General features: G+C 32.3%; 2 protein-coding genes across 2 annotated transcripts; both read left to right on the top strand.

Annotated features, from left to right (window-relative positions):
• Positions 1-224: 224 nt before the first annotated feature.
• On the top strand, positions 225-7,723 carry LOTGIDRAFT_202150 (hypothetical protein). The gene is made up of 12 exons (XM_009054729.1): positions 225-308; positions 953-1,098; positions 1,495-1,644; positions 2,036-2,198; positions 2,448-2,612; positions 2,927-3,049; positions 3,511-3,662; positions 4,019-4,104; positions 4,714-4,823; positions 5,453-5,546; positions 6,357-6,547; positions 6,660-7,723. The coding sequence occupies exons 1-12, from the start codon at positions 297-299 to the stop codon at positions 6,765-6,767; spliced, it is 1,500 nt and encodes a 499-aa protein (XP_009052977.1). The 5' UTR covers positions 225-296; the 3' UTR covers positions 6,768-7,723.
• Positions 7,724-8,345: 622 nt separating this feature from the next.
• Positions 8,346-17,590, top strand: LOTGIDRAFT_227052 (hypothetical protein; the record flags this gene model as incomplete). The annotated part of the gene is made up of 19 exons (XM_009054728.1): positions 8,346-8,447; positions 9,113-9,238; positions 9,645-9,776; positions 10,196-10,302; positions 10,672-10,855; positions 11,471-11,605; positions 12,049-12,166; positions 12,483-12,562; positions 12,754-12,885; positions 13,332-13,508; positions 13,741-13,824; positions 13,989-14,094; positions 14,801-14,937; positions 15,051-15,176; positions 15,438-15,539; positions 15,855-15,995; positions 16,419-16,546; positions 16,961-17,049; positions 17,508-17,590. Exons 1-19 carry the CDS (start codon positions 8,394-8,396, stop codon positions 17,588-17,590), a joined length of 2,241 nt encoding a protein of 746 aa, XP_009052976.1. The 5' UTR covers positions 8,346-8,393.
• Between the last annotated feature and the right edge of the window lie 965 nt (positions 17,591-18,555).

Genomic DNA, 18,555 nt, shown 5'->3' with positions numbered 1-18,555 from the left:
GTCCAGACAAAATATCCCTCATTGTAAACTGCATGGCTGTAAAGATCTCATTTGTATTTCTCTTCCTTTTACTCATTGAAAACTACTTGATGTTGCCTGTTTACAATAGTCCCAATTTGGAACATAAAAGAGCTCATTCGTTTGCCTCTGTCTTGGCAAATGTTTACTCATTGCACACTACATGCCAAATTAAATGCAACATAATGATAATAAAATATTGTAATATTTCAGCTCATCTTGAAAAGTTAATAGCAGATAAGAAAACACCAGAAGATGTTAAAGAAGAAGCTAAGAAAATGATGCCAATGGTAGGTTGGATCTAGTTTCTCTATTGTAAAGGAAAACTTCCATTCAGCTGTATATATGTACAGCTAAGCAATAGATTTGGCAAAGAAAGAAAACTATTACACAAAACTGTTTACCCATGTAAAATATCCATGTTTCTTCCTTGATAAATTGTTCCTAAAGGCAATCAGAAATATCAGATGAAAAGAGTTGTTTATTGTTCAGTTGAAATCTCAAAAGCTATTGTAGGATTGAGAGGAAGCTGTTTATCGGAGGAATTAAAGGGATTAAGAGGTTTTCTAAAAAAAATTTTAATGTATCTGGGACACTGATAGCATCAATTTGGACAGTTCCAATTTTCAATCAGACGTCTGTGGTTCCTTCAATTCCGTTACCACTAATTGCAAAGGCCCTTATGATACAAGCATATTGGTGTCATCAAACACTTATTTTTTGATGAATTGCAGGAACACTGACGTCTGATTAAAAGAATTGTGCAAATTGATGCTATCAGTATCTCCGATACATATGAAGTTTTTAGAAACCCTCTTTACAATTACTGTAACACATTGAACTGTGCTCAAATGTTAATTTTGACCTAAGCTCTAAAGCTGAATTGTGTATAAGAGAATTTTTTGTTTATTGTTTAATACTTGATTACTTGTAGATTGATGGTATGAGTCAGAATGATATGAAAGAAGCTATAATAAAATATGATATCAAATCACCAGTGAAAGGCAATGATATCTCTGAACCAAAGGAATTCAATTTAATGTTCTCAACCTCTATAGGACCAACTGGCCAACATAAAGGGTAGGTGATAAATTTTTGAATAGGCCACATAGGATCTTATATGTATCTATATTTACTAGAACCATTCCTTTGGTTTGTTTAATGTACTATGTGTTGTGGTTCTCATTCTCAGGGCTACCACAGAGCATAATCTCAACTCTATGAGGCACTCCACTCACCAGCTGTCAAAATAAAACCATCTTAAGTGTAAGAAATTTGTCAGACTCCTGAGATCAAAACATAAGAATTATCCAGGCCCTGTATTCTCGAAACGATCTCAGCAGTAGGATGTCCTAGAATCAATGTTAGATAATAAGAACCTAAGACATCCTAGTGCTAAGTTTGTTACGAGAATACGGGGCCAGATACTTAACTCATTTTTTGTTGAATTTAAAAATGTGCCAATTCTTATTTCAGATTTTTGCGTCCAGAAACTGCTCAGGGTATTTTTGTAAACTTTAAAAGACTTTTAGCTTTCAATGCTGGAAAACTACCATTTGCTGGAGCTCAGATAGGAAATGCTTTCCGTAATGAAATCTCACCACGGTCTGGATTGTTAAGAGTTCGGTAAGTTGATTATTTATTTGTTGTTTGTCTTGGTGTCTGAAATAATTGCCAAGCAATTTGTAAATTATTTGTCTTGTTATGTCAATAATCATCTGTTTTTGGTTAGAATCTTTGTTGGCATTAGCTAAGTCATCTTTAGTCATTATTCAATTGAATGTAGCTGTATATGATGCAGAGAAAGCTCAAGTTGGTTGGTTGTTACTTGTATGATACTAAGTTTTATTGTAAAAATTACTTAAATAATACGGCTAGCTCAGGTTCTAATCTCTTTGCATTCAAAATTATTTGATCTCTAATAAATCGTCTTTCAGATTCCAGTCTATTCAAAGCTCATTGTTGATTTTACACAATTTTGACAAGAATGCTATATTGATTTTCTTTTGCATTTTAGAGAGTTCACAATGGCTGAAATTGAACATTTTTGTGATCCAAATGATAAAAGTCATCCTAAATTTGCTGGGGTATCAGATTTAAAGTTATCCCTATATTCAGCCTGTAACCAAATGGATGGTAAACCCATGCAGTCTATGACAATAGCAGAGGCAGTTAGCTCAGTATGTTTCAATATTTGTTTGTACATTACAAGTTTAGATTGAAATCCACGGGCTTGGTATTGATGTCCACTAGGGATCTCGAGCTAATTGCAATATATCCTATATTGATTAACACTATCTAACCAATGTAAATGTTCGCAGTTTATGTTGTATGACAATAATTGTTTGTGTTCCTATTTGTTTCTTGTACTAAGATAATTGGGATAATCCAGATTTATTATTGGTCTTATTATATTAATTGTTTTTCAGAAATTGGTGGCCAATGAAACTCTAGGATATTTCATGGCCAGAATTTATCTATTTTTATTAAAAGTTGGTATCAATCCTAGTAAGTTTCGATTCCGTCAACATTTATCCAATGAAATGGCCCATTACGCCTGTGATTGCTGGGATGCCGAGCTAAAGACATCTTATGTAAGTATTTCTTTAAATCAGAATTCCAACAAATATTTATTATTATGGCATCCATTAAAATCGGATTGATTTGGTTTTTTAAAAAGTGTTTGTAAATATGTTATATGCTGGATCTTTGAGCTACTGTATGTTACTGTATTTTGATATCAGAATGAGTATAGTAATGTTGTATAGCAAGGCTTTAGGTGAGATTACTTCTTATATATAGACATATAGAATCTGACAAAGTTGTTACTTGGTATCAGAATTTATTACATGAGTGCAATTATGTTATATAGCAAGTCTTTAGGTGAGGTATAATGTGTATATTTCAGGGTTGGATAGAATGTGTAGGATGTGCTGATAGATCGTGTTATGATTTAACTCAGCATACAGAAGCCACTGGTGTTAAACTGGTAGCTGATAGAAAACTACCTGAACCAATATCCTTTTTCATTGTTATTAAATAATAGCTGGTAAATGAAGATTTTCAAAACAGTTTGGAATAAAACTCTCGTTATCTATAAAACCACTAGCTGATTTTGAGGCTTGCATTAACCTTAATTTCATCCAGTCAATTTTAAGATCTAGGTTGTGGGTTCAGCTTTACCAAGATTTAACACTTTCAATTTAAGGACCTGAGCACAAGTTGTCCATAACAAGACTATTTTGTTTTTTGATTCTTTTAAAGATACTTAATTAAATGAGATATTAAATTATTCATGAAATGTTATGTTAACATCAAAGTAATACCAAGATTTTCTAATATCACTTTTGAATATATCATGAATGAAAAATGCAAGTAATAATGGTAAAATGAAGATACACCTTTAGAATATGGTATAAAAACAATACTGTAATACACATTGATGGTTTATGACAAAATAATCAATTGTAAAAACTATGTTCCTTAACATAGTCCTACCGAACTGTAGATGTTATAGAATGTCAACCACAGATGGGGGTTCTGGGTAAATCATTTAAAAAAGATGCGAAGCTAGTCGGAGATTATCTGTCCAGATTAAATAGTGAGAAAGTGGAAGATTTAGAACAAAAGTTGACCAATAATAAGTAAGTAGAAGTCTATAAAAATGAAAACTCAGGAATATATTTTTTAAATAGATTGTCTGAATTGAAGTGAAGAATGCATTTTATGTTTTTTTGTTTTGAACAAATCATTAAAAATGTCCACAATAAATAAATAAATGTTTCACAATAAATAAGCAGTGGTCTTGATCTTTTACTGTCAGATTTGGAAATAAATTTAGAAACTTATAGAAAATACTTCTGAAGGTGATAGAATAAAATTACAGTATAATAAACATAATTTCAAATCATTTATTTTGGAGGATGTCCCAGCAAATTTATAAAAATTGAGCATTATTTTGAAACTGAATAAGAATTATATTTATATGTATTAATTGTAGAGAAATACCAGTAACAATAGAAGATAAAGAGTATAAGATTACACCACAGATGGTCAATATTAAAAGATATCAAAAAACTATTCATGGTAGGTAGTAATAAGATTGTCTGACCTAAAGACCATAATAAGAGATAGAGTTAGCAAAACAGTCTGTGTTTCAAACTCGACTTTACAGGTGCTCAGCTGGTTGTAGCTTGCATGATAGACTTCATGTCTATGCTTTGATAATAATTCAGTTCAATTACCTTAGCTAATGTCAGTGTACTTGCAAAATGGCATAATGTTGTCTGTCATTGCCAGGGTTCAATCATTACATCACAGTTTGGGATTCAAAATGACCCTTTCTGTGATCTAATATTTTCTTGGATTTATCACGAAGATCTACGAATCAAACTAAATTATACATTTGAAGGTTTACTGCTGGAATATTTAAAATTGCTACTATATTTTTAAAAAATTCGAATCAAAATTTAACTTGATTAGGTGTGATAAATCACTTATCAAATTTTTCAATTTAAATTGTACTTTCGTCATTACCCCTGTCAGTAGCAGAAAAATGTTGGTAGATGATTCCGTCAATTGTTAAATTGTATTTCAAACTTCGTGCATGCAAGCTAATGTTAAAATAGATTACAACAGGTATAAATTGACAAGTTTTAAAGTTATTAGTTCTCTCATTCTATATTTTTTTTCCAGTGGAAGAATTCATGCCATCAGTAGTAGAACCATCGTTTGGAATCGGTAGAATCATGTACGCTTTATTTGAACATAATTTTAAAATAAGAGAAGGAGATGAACAGAGAAGTGTAAGTTTTAATTTTTCATGTTGTCTTTCTGTATACTGTTTTCTAGTCACGTTGAAGATCCACCTTCTGTCATTAATGCCCCTTAGCGCACTTCTTTAAACAAACGTTCCGAACTCTTCTCGAAGTGTAGACATGAGAATAAGTTCTACTTGTCTAACTTCAGTAGGGAAAATAGGTCAGTTGTCTGAAGATGGCATAGCATGAAACTCTGAGTAACAACATGATTGAAGTTCTGTTTTAATAATTCTATTGAAATAACTTGATCAATGCCAGTGTCCAGGCAACACTCGCCTCTTTCAATACTGCAGTACTTCGTGTATCTTGATTAGTCCAATCAAAAGCTGAAACATTATTAATCATTATGAAGAACTTATTGGTTGCTTTTCCTCACTGCACCCTAAAATGAATGGATTTTTATATCTTAAGATTGTGTATGGTTGCGAATAATGAAAGTAATCACAACTCAGTTGTATTTGAGTTGCATTCAAAGATTATGACCGCTATATTTATACACAACTATACACAACTAGTGATCGCTATGGTGGTAGGGCACCTTTAAGTAAAGATATTTGAAAATGTGAATTGATCAGCGTTTCAATATTTAACAATATGATTGTTTTGTATTTTAGTTTATAAGCCTACCAGCCTCTATAGCACCCTATAAATGTTCTGTTTTACCAATCACTAACAACGTAGAATTCAATGATTATATCAAACAATTATGTAAGTAGTTTTTCAACTTTTTATCTGAAAATTGGAAACGGAAACTCGCTCTTTTGTGTACATACAGATACAGAGAGCAGTCTTAATAGCGCAGTGTTATCGGTTAATATTATAGATCTCTATCAGCTGGTAAAGCCAATAGATATAAGACTAGACCCCTTAAACAAGGTGGAAATAGACAATGTACTGTGCAGGATTATCAATATAGTATAAACAAATCGTTTCTGAGGTTGTCCGCACCTGTACCTCGTGTGTTCACTTGTTCTATTGTCTACTGTATCGATTATCACGCACCGAACACTGTATATTGTCTATTCGCACCTATTTTCAGTATTGATATGGTACTTATTGACTTAAAATGATATATTATACTATAAAGTGGACTATATCCCTGTGAAAATTAGTTTTGAAACAAAGAATCACAAAATATATGGATATACTGTTTCTAACATTTTTTAACTATTTTATAACATTAATAAGAAATAGAACATCCATATATTTCGGATTCTTTATCTATGCCTATTTCTGTATGTCTTAATATAAACAGTTTCAAAAAGAATTTGACAATATATCTATTATAGCTCTATCACTGACGTTAAATAATATATCACATTGTATGATTTAAAGACATTTATATCCTGGTGATCATTATTTACGAACAATATTCAATATAATCTTTGAATATAATCTTTTTTACTTGATAACGTTACCTGTATGTGTTTTGAAACGTAGTATGTAACAAAACTAGAAGTAGTATATCTATATAACTTGTGTTCTTAATAATCAATATATTTGTTATTTCTATTATAGCTGAATCACTGACGTTAAATGATATATCACATCGTATAGATGATAGTGGAGGTAGTATTGGAAAACGGTATGCTAGAACTGATATGATAGCTATACCTTATGGTGTTACTATAGATTTCGATACTCTACAAGCTAAACCACCTACTGTAACACTACGAGAACGAGATACAATGAAACAAGTCAGAGCTAAGGTAAATATTCAGTTTTTATCCCTTTTAATGTGCACCAACATTCCAATATCTCATAGAGCCACATGTCCATAATTAGCTAAATTCAATATTAATCCTACATTCTGTATTATAGATGGAAGAAATCCCCCAGATAGTAAAAGATTTAGTTGATGGAAGAAGAAGCTGGGATGATATATTAAAACAATACCCAATATTTGAAGGTCAAGAATCTACTAAGTGAACTGAATCTATTTCCACTGTTTCTTATAGATAATTTAAAACTTTCAATAAACCTGAGGACATGTTCAACTATATAACTATGATAGTACAGTATAGAGGCTAATATTATCATTTTTACAGAAGGACAGATTGTGTTAATTCAGATTTTTACTATAGATTTTATAAAAATTCTGCAAAAATATTCCCAAATGGACTTAGATAACCTTTAGAACACAGAATGTCAACATTTAAATACACATAACTTGAACTGAAACTGAAGTTATATGATAACTTACAGCGTATAACATGATGAAGAACACCTGCTAGTGGCTAGTGTTCAAAGGCTGTTGCTTAAAATTGTGAAGCAGCTATCATATATAAATATCAAATCAGATGCTTTAGAAAAGAGCTTGATCTACTTGTTAATTTTGACAATGGAATATTAATTGCAATACATGTAATCATGCTTTACCCTGCTTTAAGTAAAACTGCTTTAAGTAAAACTACAAAAATATGTTATTTATTTTCTGATCTTGTATATTTCTTTACACAACAGAATGAGAATGAATAAAATTTTTAAAAAATTATTCACATCTAACTGATCATTATCATGTATCGTTGTTTAATGATCATGGGTAAGGGTGCCTCTTATCATTTAGAACATAGAAGTGATCTTGCAAACTAATTGTAAATTTTAGTTTATATTGGTTACTTGTTTCGTGTTAAACGTTATTATTGACACATGAGAAAACATAGCTTACATCATGATTTCTGTAGCCCTTTCATGATGTAGGTTATCAGCTGACCATATCTCTTTAATTACTCTGATTCTGGGCCCATAAATAATCCTAAGATCAATTGTGTCATAAGTTAGGTATTTGTGCAAATCTATGTCAAATTCTTATCAAATTCTTATCGCAAGATTTCAATGTACCTTATTACACTGTAAATATATCAATACAATAAAGTATTAAATCTATTGATTTGTTTTTATTTCAACAAAAAGTAATGGAGCATTCATGAATTTTTTTCTTATGCATCCTCACCTGAGGGACATTTTTCATTAGTCAAATTTGATTTACCATCCTTGAAAAAGTTTTGATAAATATACACGAAATGAAATTAATTTTCAATCAAATTGGCTTCATTGTTAATGAATCCGCTTTGAGGGAATGTTGTTCTTGGAAATTTGTTTAGACGGGCTTCAGTAATTGCATTCTTGAGTAACTTGGATTGCTGCCATCTTGGAATAACTTTGAAGAGTTGAAAAATGTCATTCAATGAGGTCAAGAACGAGGCATTTCTAGAAGATAAAGGTTTAGAATTCCAGATCTTAAAAATATACTCAAAAATATCACAAATGTTGACATGCTGTCTTTGTAACTTCTACAAGTAACGATGTCTAAGGCAATAATAATACATTATTTTATTGCATATATTTTCACATTCGGTAAAAAAAAAACTGCATTATTCAGTGTATTATTAGATGATAATAAAACATGTCCTCTCGGTAGTTTAGAACTCATTCGGTAGTTAAAAGTAAAATGAATGCCTGTATGTTGAATAATGACCTTGACCCTACCTAATGTTGATGTTTTGATCAAGGACGATGGTCTTCTAGTTGAAAAGTTCCAGAATAAATTCCAAGATGTTGTCCATTTCGTCAGTTTATCAGCCTTTTTGTCAGCGTCAATTGGTGCAGGTAGGTCTGGTTTAGTTGCATGTAGATCTGAATAAGGCATTCAATTATCCTGCAATTGCTTCCAAACATAAACAGAATTTTTCTTCAGGGAAGGGAGGTAACTATCTAATGTCTAAGCAATCTAAAGTTGCACTGACATTTTCACTTACAGGAAGTCTTTTGGGGAATGACATAAAGTCTTTGTGAATTAGCAATGAGGTATGTGCGAAAGGTGTAGGGTAGGACTTACTGACATAACCCATGTGTGAACACAACGCAATCACTTCTGACCCGTGAACAGAATGTTATGCACAAACAATACTTAACCTATATAAGCATATACAAGTAGTGCCTTTGAGTGTCAGTAGGTGCAAATGCAGCCAATTTTGGTTGTGCAATGGGTAATAAAGTGCGAGCACAGTTAGCAAGTGATGTGCTCCGCTACGAAGCAATAAATGGCTTGTACGACTTGCCATGACCTCAGCACTGCATTGTGGGGGAAAAAATTCTTGCAAGTGTCAGTGTGGCATTAGGCTTAGGATTTCTTCTTCTTTTGATTATTTCAAAGATTACCGTAGCGGTAAACAATATAAGCTTACACTTCTTGCTTTACGATACTTTATTCTTTTTTTCCATGATGTCTATATTTAGTTATTTGCCTGCTCATTTTACAATACATTTTGTAGGCATTGTCTGTTGGTGCTAGGTTATATTCCAGTAAGAAACCTATTGATACCGAATGGGCTGAAGGAGCAAAGAAGGAACTAAAAGGCAAGGATGTGGAAGAAACTTTAACTTGGAAAACTCATGAAGTAAGCCTACTTTTCATATATGTCTTCTTTAAGGCTAGGTAACATGTTAATTCTTTGGGAGTGTAAAAGTACAAAACTGATGTACAATCACTGCCAGTTTAATGGGCTGACAATCAACATCAACTCAAGGTCAATTAGACTTTATGTAGAAAACCATAACAAATGTCTAAGGTGTTAATGGGACAGTAGCCAGAAGACAGAATGGCTAAGTCTACTTGCTTTGTGCTACAATGCATGTGGTTTACAAAGCCAAACTTGATTAATAAAATACACCCTAATTATTTATCAATTATGCTTTATCAAAACAAGATTCCATTATTAACATACATCAAACAAATCATCAGAGTTAGACTTTGTTACAAAGAAGCTCATATTAAATTATTTTTTCAATATTTTATTTTGCTAGGGTATTGAAATCAAGCCAGTCTATACTCAAGATGACACGTCACACATGCCTAAAGAAATACCAGGGAAATACCCCTATACTAGAGGACCTTATTCTACCATGTATACACACAGACCCTGGACTATTAGACAGGTAACTACTTATTATATTGTTTTCAGTTTTGTTGTAACAATATTTATTGAATAAGAAAAATGAATTGTGTTATTTTCAGTAATATAATAATAGAGCTTAGTGTATAGAAAAGAAAGAGTATTTACAATATTTTACAAGGATATAAACTTAAAAAGCCTTAGTCTCTAATCTTATCACTGTAAAGTACTGTTGCACTAGAACTGGACAACCAATAACATCAGGTTTTCTATTGAGTAATGAATTGTGAACAAACTGGAAGTTGTATTTCTGTAAATTCTTAAAAGCGATAAAGTAAACTGATATCTAATTGAGATATAATTTATTTGATCTAGTATGATGGATTTAGTACTGTTGTAGTCATGTGATATTGCTATATCTCTGTAATAATGATATATATATATGTATATTTATTTGTTTAGTATGCAGGATTTAGTACAGTAGAAGAAAGTAACAAGTTTTATAGAGAAAATATAGCAGCTGGTCAACAAGGTCTTAGTGTAGCTTTTGATCTGGCTACACATCGTGGGTATGTATCAGTCATTCTTACAACTCTTCCTAGTGATTCTTAAATAGAAATTTTGATAAATTGAATTTGGCAATTACTAGCACAGGTATCTTATGAAATGTATTTATGCATCCTATTATTCTTCTCCTGATATGCTAATGAAGACAATCAATGCCATACAGTGTGCTGTGAGGGAAATTTAAGCAAGCTCATAAACTAAGTATCAATAAGTCTTGTTAAGTTTGTTTGTATTTATTACTCAAAGCTTCTATCATGTAAACTGCTATTTTGTCAGATGGTTAAAGGCTGAAATAGAATACTTTTAAAATCTAAATTTGCTTTAAATCTGATAGACTACTGGAGTTGGATTCCAATAATAATACATTCCAGCTATGATTCTGACAATCAAAGAGTATTAGGTGATGTAGGAATGGCTGGAGTAGCTATAGATTCAGTAGAAGATACTAACATATTGTTTGATGGTATACCACTTAATAAGATCTCTACATCAATGACAATGAATGGAGCTGTTCTACCCATCATGGCTATGTATATTGTCTCTGCTGAGGAACAGGTTGGAGTTTTATTTTAGAATGTGCATGCCCCAAAAAGATATGAGATGAAATTTTTCATCAGTCTGAGTTTTTACATGTCTCTTGCATGTTTCCTTCAAATTAACTTTAAGATATTTTGAGAAATTTGACCCTGGAGTGATCCCACTAGGTACTGGACTGATTGGGCTCTACTTGGTGAACAAGACTGGTAGACCAGCTTGATTGTCTTTCAATAACAAAGCTATGCTAGTCTTTAGTTCAGTTGTCCAAGACAGCTCAGTGTTGTCAGTACATTAAGCCCACACATCTGTTAGTAAATTTGATCAGATTTTCATCGCGAAAAGTGTTGCAAAAGAAAACCTTTAAGGTGGAATTAAATGTACAGTGTACGGTGTGGAATTGTCGATACAGTAGAAAATATAAGAAGTGAATCGTGTCCGTACCCTGTGTGTTCACTTCTTCTATTTTCATTTATACTGATTATTCCACACCCTACACCATACATTGTCTATTTGTGACTTGAATATATTATAATATATACAATAATGCAAAGTTTCAATGATCTAATCCTTAAAATTAAAAAAAATATGGACCTTAGGTTCCCCTTAATTATCAGAAACATGTTTGTATAACAGGGAGCCAAACAATCAGAACTAGCTGGAACCATACAGAATGACATCCTGAAAGAGTTTATGGTCAGAAATACCTACATCTTTCCACCAGAACCTTCCATGAAAATTATTGGGGATATTTTTTCATATACAGCCAAGGTAAGGTGGTGTCGAATATTACATCTTTCCTTATGTATAAGTATACAACTGTGTTCGCTTGTATTTAAAGCAAAATATTTACTGAAGTCTCTTTGGCCAAATATTATTAAATTAGTTATGAGTTTTTTCAACCCTGTATGGAGAGTCTATCAAAAATGTAATTTTGGGACAGTTAGTGCAACAAACGGGTAATGATTTCACAGGAAAAGACAATGTTATTGAATAAGCACACTTCTTTAATAGAATATTAAACACGTAACATTTCGTCATCAGATGAAATAACGATGGAATAAATAATTTGTGTTGAAATGTTATTTGTTTAATATTTTATTAAAGAAGTGTGTTTTATTCCATGATATTGCCTGGTATTTGTGATTTGTACTCCTCACTTCTAAATGTTGTTCAAATCCTGTATTTATCTTGTATTGTATTATATATTGCAGAATATGCCCAAGTTTAACTCTATATCAATATCTGGTTATCACATGCAGGAGGCGGGAGCAGACGCTGTGTTGGAACTAGCTTTTACCATAGCAGACGGTTTACAGTATATTAGAACAGGTAGTGTATCTTAAGATATTGGTTTAGCACAACAAATCTGGACTCACTCTTCCCTCGATGTGATATACAGATGGGATATCGAAATGTTTTAGACTAGACATAAAATGAAACTCTGTTTTTTGAGAATATTGCCATGACAAAATACAAACTTGGCATAAATAAAGTCTTAAAAATGCAAAGTTTTTGCAAAAGGAAAGATTCCTAGATTAATTCATTTTTTATGTAATTAGAATCACAGCATTATTGATCAACCAAAGTTTCTTAACAATTGTATATCTCTATCTGTCTTTTAAAGATAAATGATTAATGTTTTTAGGTTTAGAGAGTGGTTTAGATATTGATAAATTTGCTCCTAGATTGTCTTTCTTCTGGGGTATTGGTATGACTTTTTATATGGTGAGTTTGTTACTGCTTGCATCAAATTTGAATGACAATATGATTTACTTCTATTACAAAGAAATGTACCTTTTTGACCAAAGTTTTATTTCTGGTTACTTAAAGTTTTAAGTGTTTTTAAATTTGATCAATGTTCGCTTTAAAACAAAAATGACCAAATAACAGTATTATCTAATTTTTTACAATTTTAGGAAATCGCGAAGTTACGAGCAGCCAGAAAGTTATGGGCGGAGCTAGTGAAAGAGAAATTTAAACCAACCAATAAAAAGTCTCTATTATTACGGGCACATTGTCAAACATCAGGATGGTCTTTAACAGAACAGGTTTGTACAGTTGGATTGTTTGTTTGGTCCATATCAATTGGGTTTTATTCCAAATTTTCTGGTAATGGTTTGATGAGCACATAATATATTATTTTTAGAATTACTAATTTGAAATGATAAATCATAGAACAGGTTTATAATGTTAGATTATTTGGTTCTTACTAAAGACTCCTAATATGGAGTTTTATATTATCGCTATGTTTGATTAGATCTTTACAATTGGCTGGTTATGGTTCGGTCTTTATGACATTTTTGTTGTATGTTATTGTACCTGTATGTGTTTTTTTTTTCACTCATTTGGGCGCTGATGCCCCCTGACGAGCACATTATGCCTTATTTTTAGTATTACTTATTTGAAATCAAAAATCATTTTAAAGATTTCCAAGTGATTAGTCATTAAGAGAGTCCACATAGCTAATACTGAAATTTGATACTTCTTATTCTAGGATCCATATAATAACATAATAAGAACAGCCATTGAGGGAATGGCAGCAGTATTTGGTGGAACTCAGTCTCTCCATACTAATTCCTTTGACGAAGCTCTTGGCTTACCAACTAAATTCAGCGCCAGAATTGCCAGGAACACTCAGATTATTTTACAAGAGGAATCAGGTGTTGCTAAGGTATTTTTTTCAAGATTTCTATGCTCAATTTATTTGTCCGAAGTGTGTACTAAATGGATGCGGCCATCTTGTATGACTCTCAGTGAGTTCAGATCATTGGGTTTTGTTCCAGCATGATTCAGATATTACCTTGAATTGTCTGTTATGGGCAACATGGTGGAATTATCATTTAATTGTTTGATGGAATGACAAATTAAGGCCTTGTGTACGATTGTTTCTATTTGTTATCTAGGTAGCAGATCCATGGGGAGGTTCTCATATGATGGAATGTTTAACAGATGATATTTACCAAGCAGCCAAAACCCTGATAAATGAGGTAAGAGCTGTTGTATACTGCACAATATTATATAATGTAGTTGTGCTTTGAAATTTTTGAAGGTGTTCTTTTTCATGTTCATAACATGTAAAGATATAAATTTCTGTAAATTTTTTATTTGTATTCTGTTAATAGTGCTCAAAAACATACCATGAATGTTGTAGATTGAAGAAATGGGTGGAATGGCCAAGGCAGTGGCATCAGGAATGCCTAAACTAAGAATAGAGGAATGTGCTGCTAGAAGACAGGCTAGAATAGACAGTGGACAAGGTAAGGTATAGGAAATATACACAAACAATTTAATATCATCTATCATAATCTGAATTATCATGTTGGTAAATTAGATTATTGAAGATCCAACATTAAAACATTTTATCATTATTGTACTACCTAATCCTTGTCCTTAATGTCTTCTATAAGTTATATCTGTATACAGAGCAGTATGTGTATGATATATAAAGCTGTGAATTAACGAGATGTGGTGTACGATGTTGGACTATCGATACGGTAGAAAACAGTAGAAGCGAAACTGTGCCTGCAGAGTGTCCAAACTCATACCATGTGTATTCACTTCTTCTGTATTGATTTAAGCAATAAACTGTTACCCTATGGCGGTTATGGTCGTTGGCTGGAAAATTGAATAAATGCGCTTTAGACTACCGACATGATTGTTTACATTGGAGACCGTCTATTTGATACAATGACGTCAATGAATAACGACGTCATTGGTTAAAATTACTACGCCTAATGTTTTGGTGATGAGGCAATGGCGTTTATGGTGATATAAACGCCACACGAATTTGTATTAGTCCAATGGAAGAAATAATAGCAAATGTAAATATTATTCTGCATCATTCACCATACCTTGTATAATCGCGACTTTAGAATTTAATTAGTCTAGCATTAGTGTAATAACCCACATCAAATTAAGAAACAAAACATTTTAATCACATACAATCTATGTTTTTGATTATAGAGGTGATAGTAGGTGTCAATAAATACAGGTTAAAAGATCAAGAATCAGTAGATGTATTAGTAGTAGATAATACAGCAGTTAGAGAATCTCAGATAGCTAGATTAAAACAACTACGTGAAAACAGAGACAGTAATAAGGTTAGTTATATTTTTATTAATTTATAACCAGGCCCCTATAAGATGTTGGAAGTTACAGTGCCCTCTCACCAGTGTGATATTTGTATGTAATGAATACTAAATATATATTACAGGTAGAACAAGTGTTATCAGCTATCACTGAATGTTGTAAGACTGACAAAGGTAACCTATTAGAGTTAAGTATAGAAGCTGCAAGAGCAAGATGTACAGTAGGGGAAATAACTGATGCTATGGAAAAGGTAAGTGTAGAAACGACCAGAAACGAAAATTGATTATAATCAGGTTTCACTGAAATATTTGTAACAAATCCACAGAATTATTTTTTCTATTTGTTATTCTTTGAAATAGTAGAATAACAATGCGAACCACAAAAAAACTCAAAATTGCAGTTTGGCAATACATTGGTTGCTAATGAACAGTTTTTAGACATGACACACTACCTGTGTATTTTTTTGTAATGTATAAAATTGTCCATGTAAAGTTTTTGTTATGTGCTATAGGTATTTAACCGTCATACAGCCACAGGAAGATTGGTGAGTGGAGCCTATAAAACAGAGTTTGGTGATAAAGATGAAATAGCTAAAGTTTCTAAAAGAATTGAGGTACTTTCCACCGGTTGTTTCTATTATTTCTAATAAATGTCTTTCACATGGTTTCACATGGTGCCTTGATGCAGATCTAAATCTATTGTTAAATGTATAGTCATATCAAATAAAAATTAAAAGCAGTGCATGTCAATTCACTTTACACTTTGAAATGCATCAATAGAGGGAAAGATTTGCACAACTTGCCTTAATTTACTGACATGACTTAATTTGTTATCTATATGCACCCAAATTATGTGCATGTGATTTTGCACTTGACATAGCAAGGAAACTAGTCCAATACTCTCAGATGTCAAATTTCCACATTTTCAGAAATTTATTGAGCATGAAGGCAGACGTCCAAGAATATTGGTAGCTAAGGTTGGTCAAGATGGACACGATCGTGGAGGTAAAGTTATAGCTACTGGTTTTGCTGATGTTGGTTTTGATGTTGATATTGGACCACTATTTGCTGTGAGTATCTTTAGAGCTTTGTTGTTTCAATATTGATATACTTTCATCTTGCCATAATCGATCAAAGCCATATTTCTATTTTTTATATGTATATTCATCTTGTCAAATAAGTATGATGGTCTACTATATGATGGTCCCAATATTCTGACCACAGAAAACTACCATTGTATGAAGCACAGTTCTCCACAGTTAGGTATTTTTTTAGGCTAAATTACAGCTAAGAAATAGATGAAATAGCATTCCTCTGTTCTTTTAATTACTGTAAGTGAAGCAAAATAATTTGAGTTTTATTGAGCATTACTGGTTTGAAGAATATTTTGTGATCCATTAAATTCAATACTTGTTAATGATGATAGAACACAAGAAACATGAATTGTCACAATGTCACTAAATATAAATTGTGGATTGTGTCTGTTTTTCCAGACACCTAAAGAAGCAGCCCAGCAGGCTGTAGATGCTGATGTTCATGTTGTTGGAGTGAGTTCTCTAGCTGCTGGACATAAATCACTGATTCCACAACTTGTACAGGAATTAAAGAACATGGGCAGATCGTAAGTTGTCTCTTCGAAACTTTAATTTTAATCTTTATTTAACTCCTTGGCTTGTATTCTTCTGTAGTCATTTTCCCATTGTCAGTGACACATTAAGGACCCCCCGGTAATAAGAAACCAGTTTCTCACTTACAATGATGTGCTTTAAAGATTTCTTGGTAATTTAGAGTATTTGTATGACACTGAATTAGCACATTAAGGTGCAGGAAAGAAGGATGTAAATTTCCTTTTCTTTAGCCATTTTGAAGTTGATAACTCTAGTCCTTTAAAACAATACAAATAGAAAGCCGTAAGACTAGAAGCTCTACCTATTAGCTCAAAATTAGGAAATAGGCCTAAAGCCCCATACCATTAGCCTCAGTAAGGTGCTGAACAGTAGGGTGTAAACTCAGTTACTTTGTATTTCTATTGTAGAGATATTCTAGTTGTAGCTGGAGGAGTTATCCCACCACAGGATTACGACTTCCTGTATAAAGCAGGCTGTTCAGCTATATTTGGTCCAGGTACTGTAACTCTTATCAAATCTGTATAATTCGGGTATGGTGGTTAGACAATTCAGCATATTAGTAGACGATCCAAGATATTTATACCCAATCAAGGTTATTTTCATACATAATTGATGCAAAAGTCTATGAATTGATTTGGCAATGTCGCACAGAATTCTGTTTACTGGATCAAGGAAGTTATTTTAATCATTCATACAGAGACTCAGCAAGTTGTTTGCTCGCTCATCTCTGGCATAGGCATAGGCATAGATTTTTCAACTTGGTTATCACTGCAGTCCTCGGAAATTGCCTTTTGTCATTCAGATGTGACAATAAACAGAGACTGCATATTCTACATGCTCCCTTTACAGTTGGAAATTTTGAAAAAGCTTGCTCCTACAGCTGTACCGCTTAATATCACTCATTGTCCCTGCTTCGCATTCCAGTGAACTGAGAAAACTCATTCTTATTTCTAGGTACAAGAATTCCAGATGCAGCATTACATGTGATAGATATATTAGAATCTAATAATAAATCACCTAAATCACAATCAAGTTGAACAGACAGTCAGACAGTGAGTGATTCAGATAACTTACAAAGGTTTAACTTTATAATAGTGTTTCAACTGGCAATCAACATCAGACCTATTTATACAGTGATAAAGAAAAGCTTAAATAATTTCATAGAAGCTTCTAGGACACCTGTTGATATTCTGCCACTGGATTAGTCATCCTTGTAGGAGTGGATTCAAGAGAACTTGACCAAAAATCTTTATACATAAAAGTGTTTCAACTGGCAATCAACATTTTATACATCTAGATGTTGTGGTATTATACTCTGTTTAATAAGCAACTAAGTTGGAACAAGGTTCTACCATAGTTATCTCTAGTGTAATGGATTGTATGTAAGTACTCTATAGTTAAGAGAGGAAATGTTCAAAACATTCTAAGAGAGGAACCAAAGAGTAAATGAGATTGATGTGCTTTTCTTAATCAACCCATCTTCACAATATCAAGTTAATGTAAAATTCTTCTATTTGATTGGATTGGCAAGCGAATACAGCCAATCAGAGCCCTCGATAAAATGGAAAGTCTGTTAACAAGAGCCATCAACATTTTTGTAAACAATAAAGCCATAAAGTTTACATTATTTTAATTTCTGTCTAGGGCTCTGATTGAATACAACCAATCAAATTACTGTATTCCAGTGATACAAGAAAAGTGACGTAATTTGTAATAGCTTGACATTGTCTAGAATGTTTAATTGTATTTTAAATCACGATGTTTAATCTGTAAATGATTTTAACTCTGTATATGTTAACTAGTGAGTTTGTCTCCCTGTAAATTACCTATGGATGTAATATTACAAACTTTATAGACATCTGTGAATATCAAAGATAAATAATCTTATAAGTGCTATTGATAAATCTTGTGGAAATATTCTTCAAAAGATGACTTGAATGTAATAAAATATTTATTTTATTATTATTTTTATCGAGTTACAATGAGATAGAAATACAGATAC

This window comes from Lottia gigantea (assembly GCF_000327385.1).
Source record: "Lottia gigantea unplaced genomic scaffold LOTGIsca_222, whole genome shotgun sequence".
Classification (NCBI taxonomy): domain Eukaryota; kingdom Metazoa; phylum Mollusca; class Gastropoda; family Lottiidae; genus Lottia; species Lottia gigantea.
The sequence above is the reverse complement of the archived record's forward strand: the minus strand, read 5'-3'. Positions and strand labels throughout refer to the sequence as shown.

What these genes read in the sequence shown, in the direction of transcription:
- LOTGIDRAFT_202150 (XM_009054729.1), top strand. An exon ending in CCAACTGGCCAACATAAAGG is followed by an intron (nt 1,099 to 1,494) that starts GTAGGTGATAAA and finishes TTCTTATTTCAG; the next exon opens with ATTTTTGCGTCCAGAAACTG. An exon ending in TAGCAGAGGCAGTTAGCTCA is followed by an intron (nt 2,199 to 2,447) that starts GTATGTTTCAAT and finishes ATTGTTTTTCAG; the next exon opens with AAATTGGTGGCCAATGAAAC.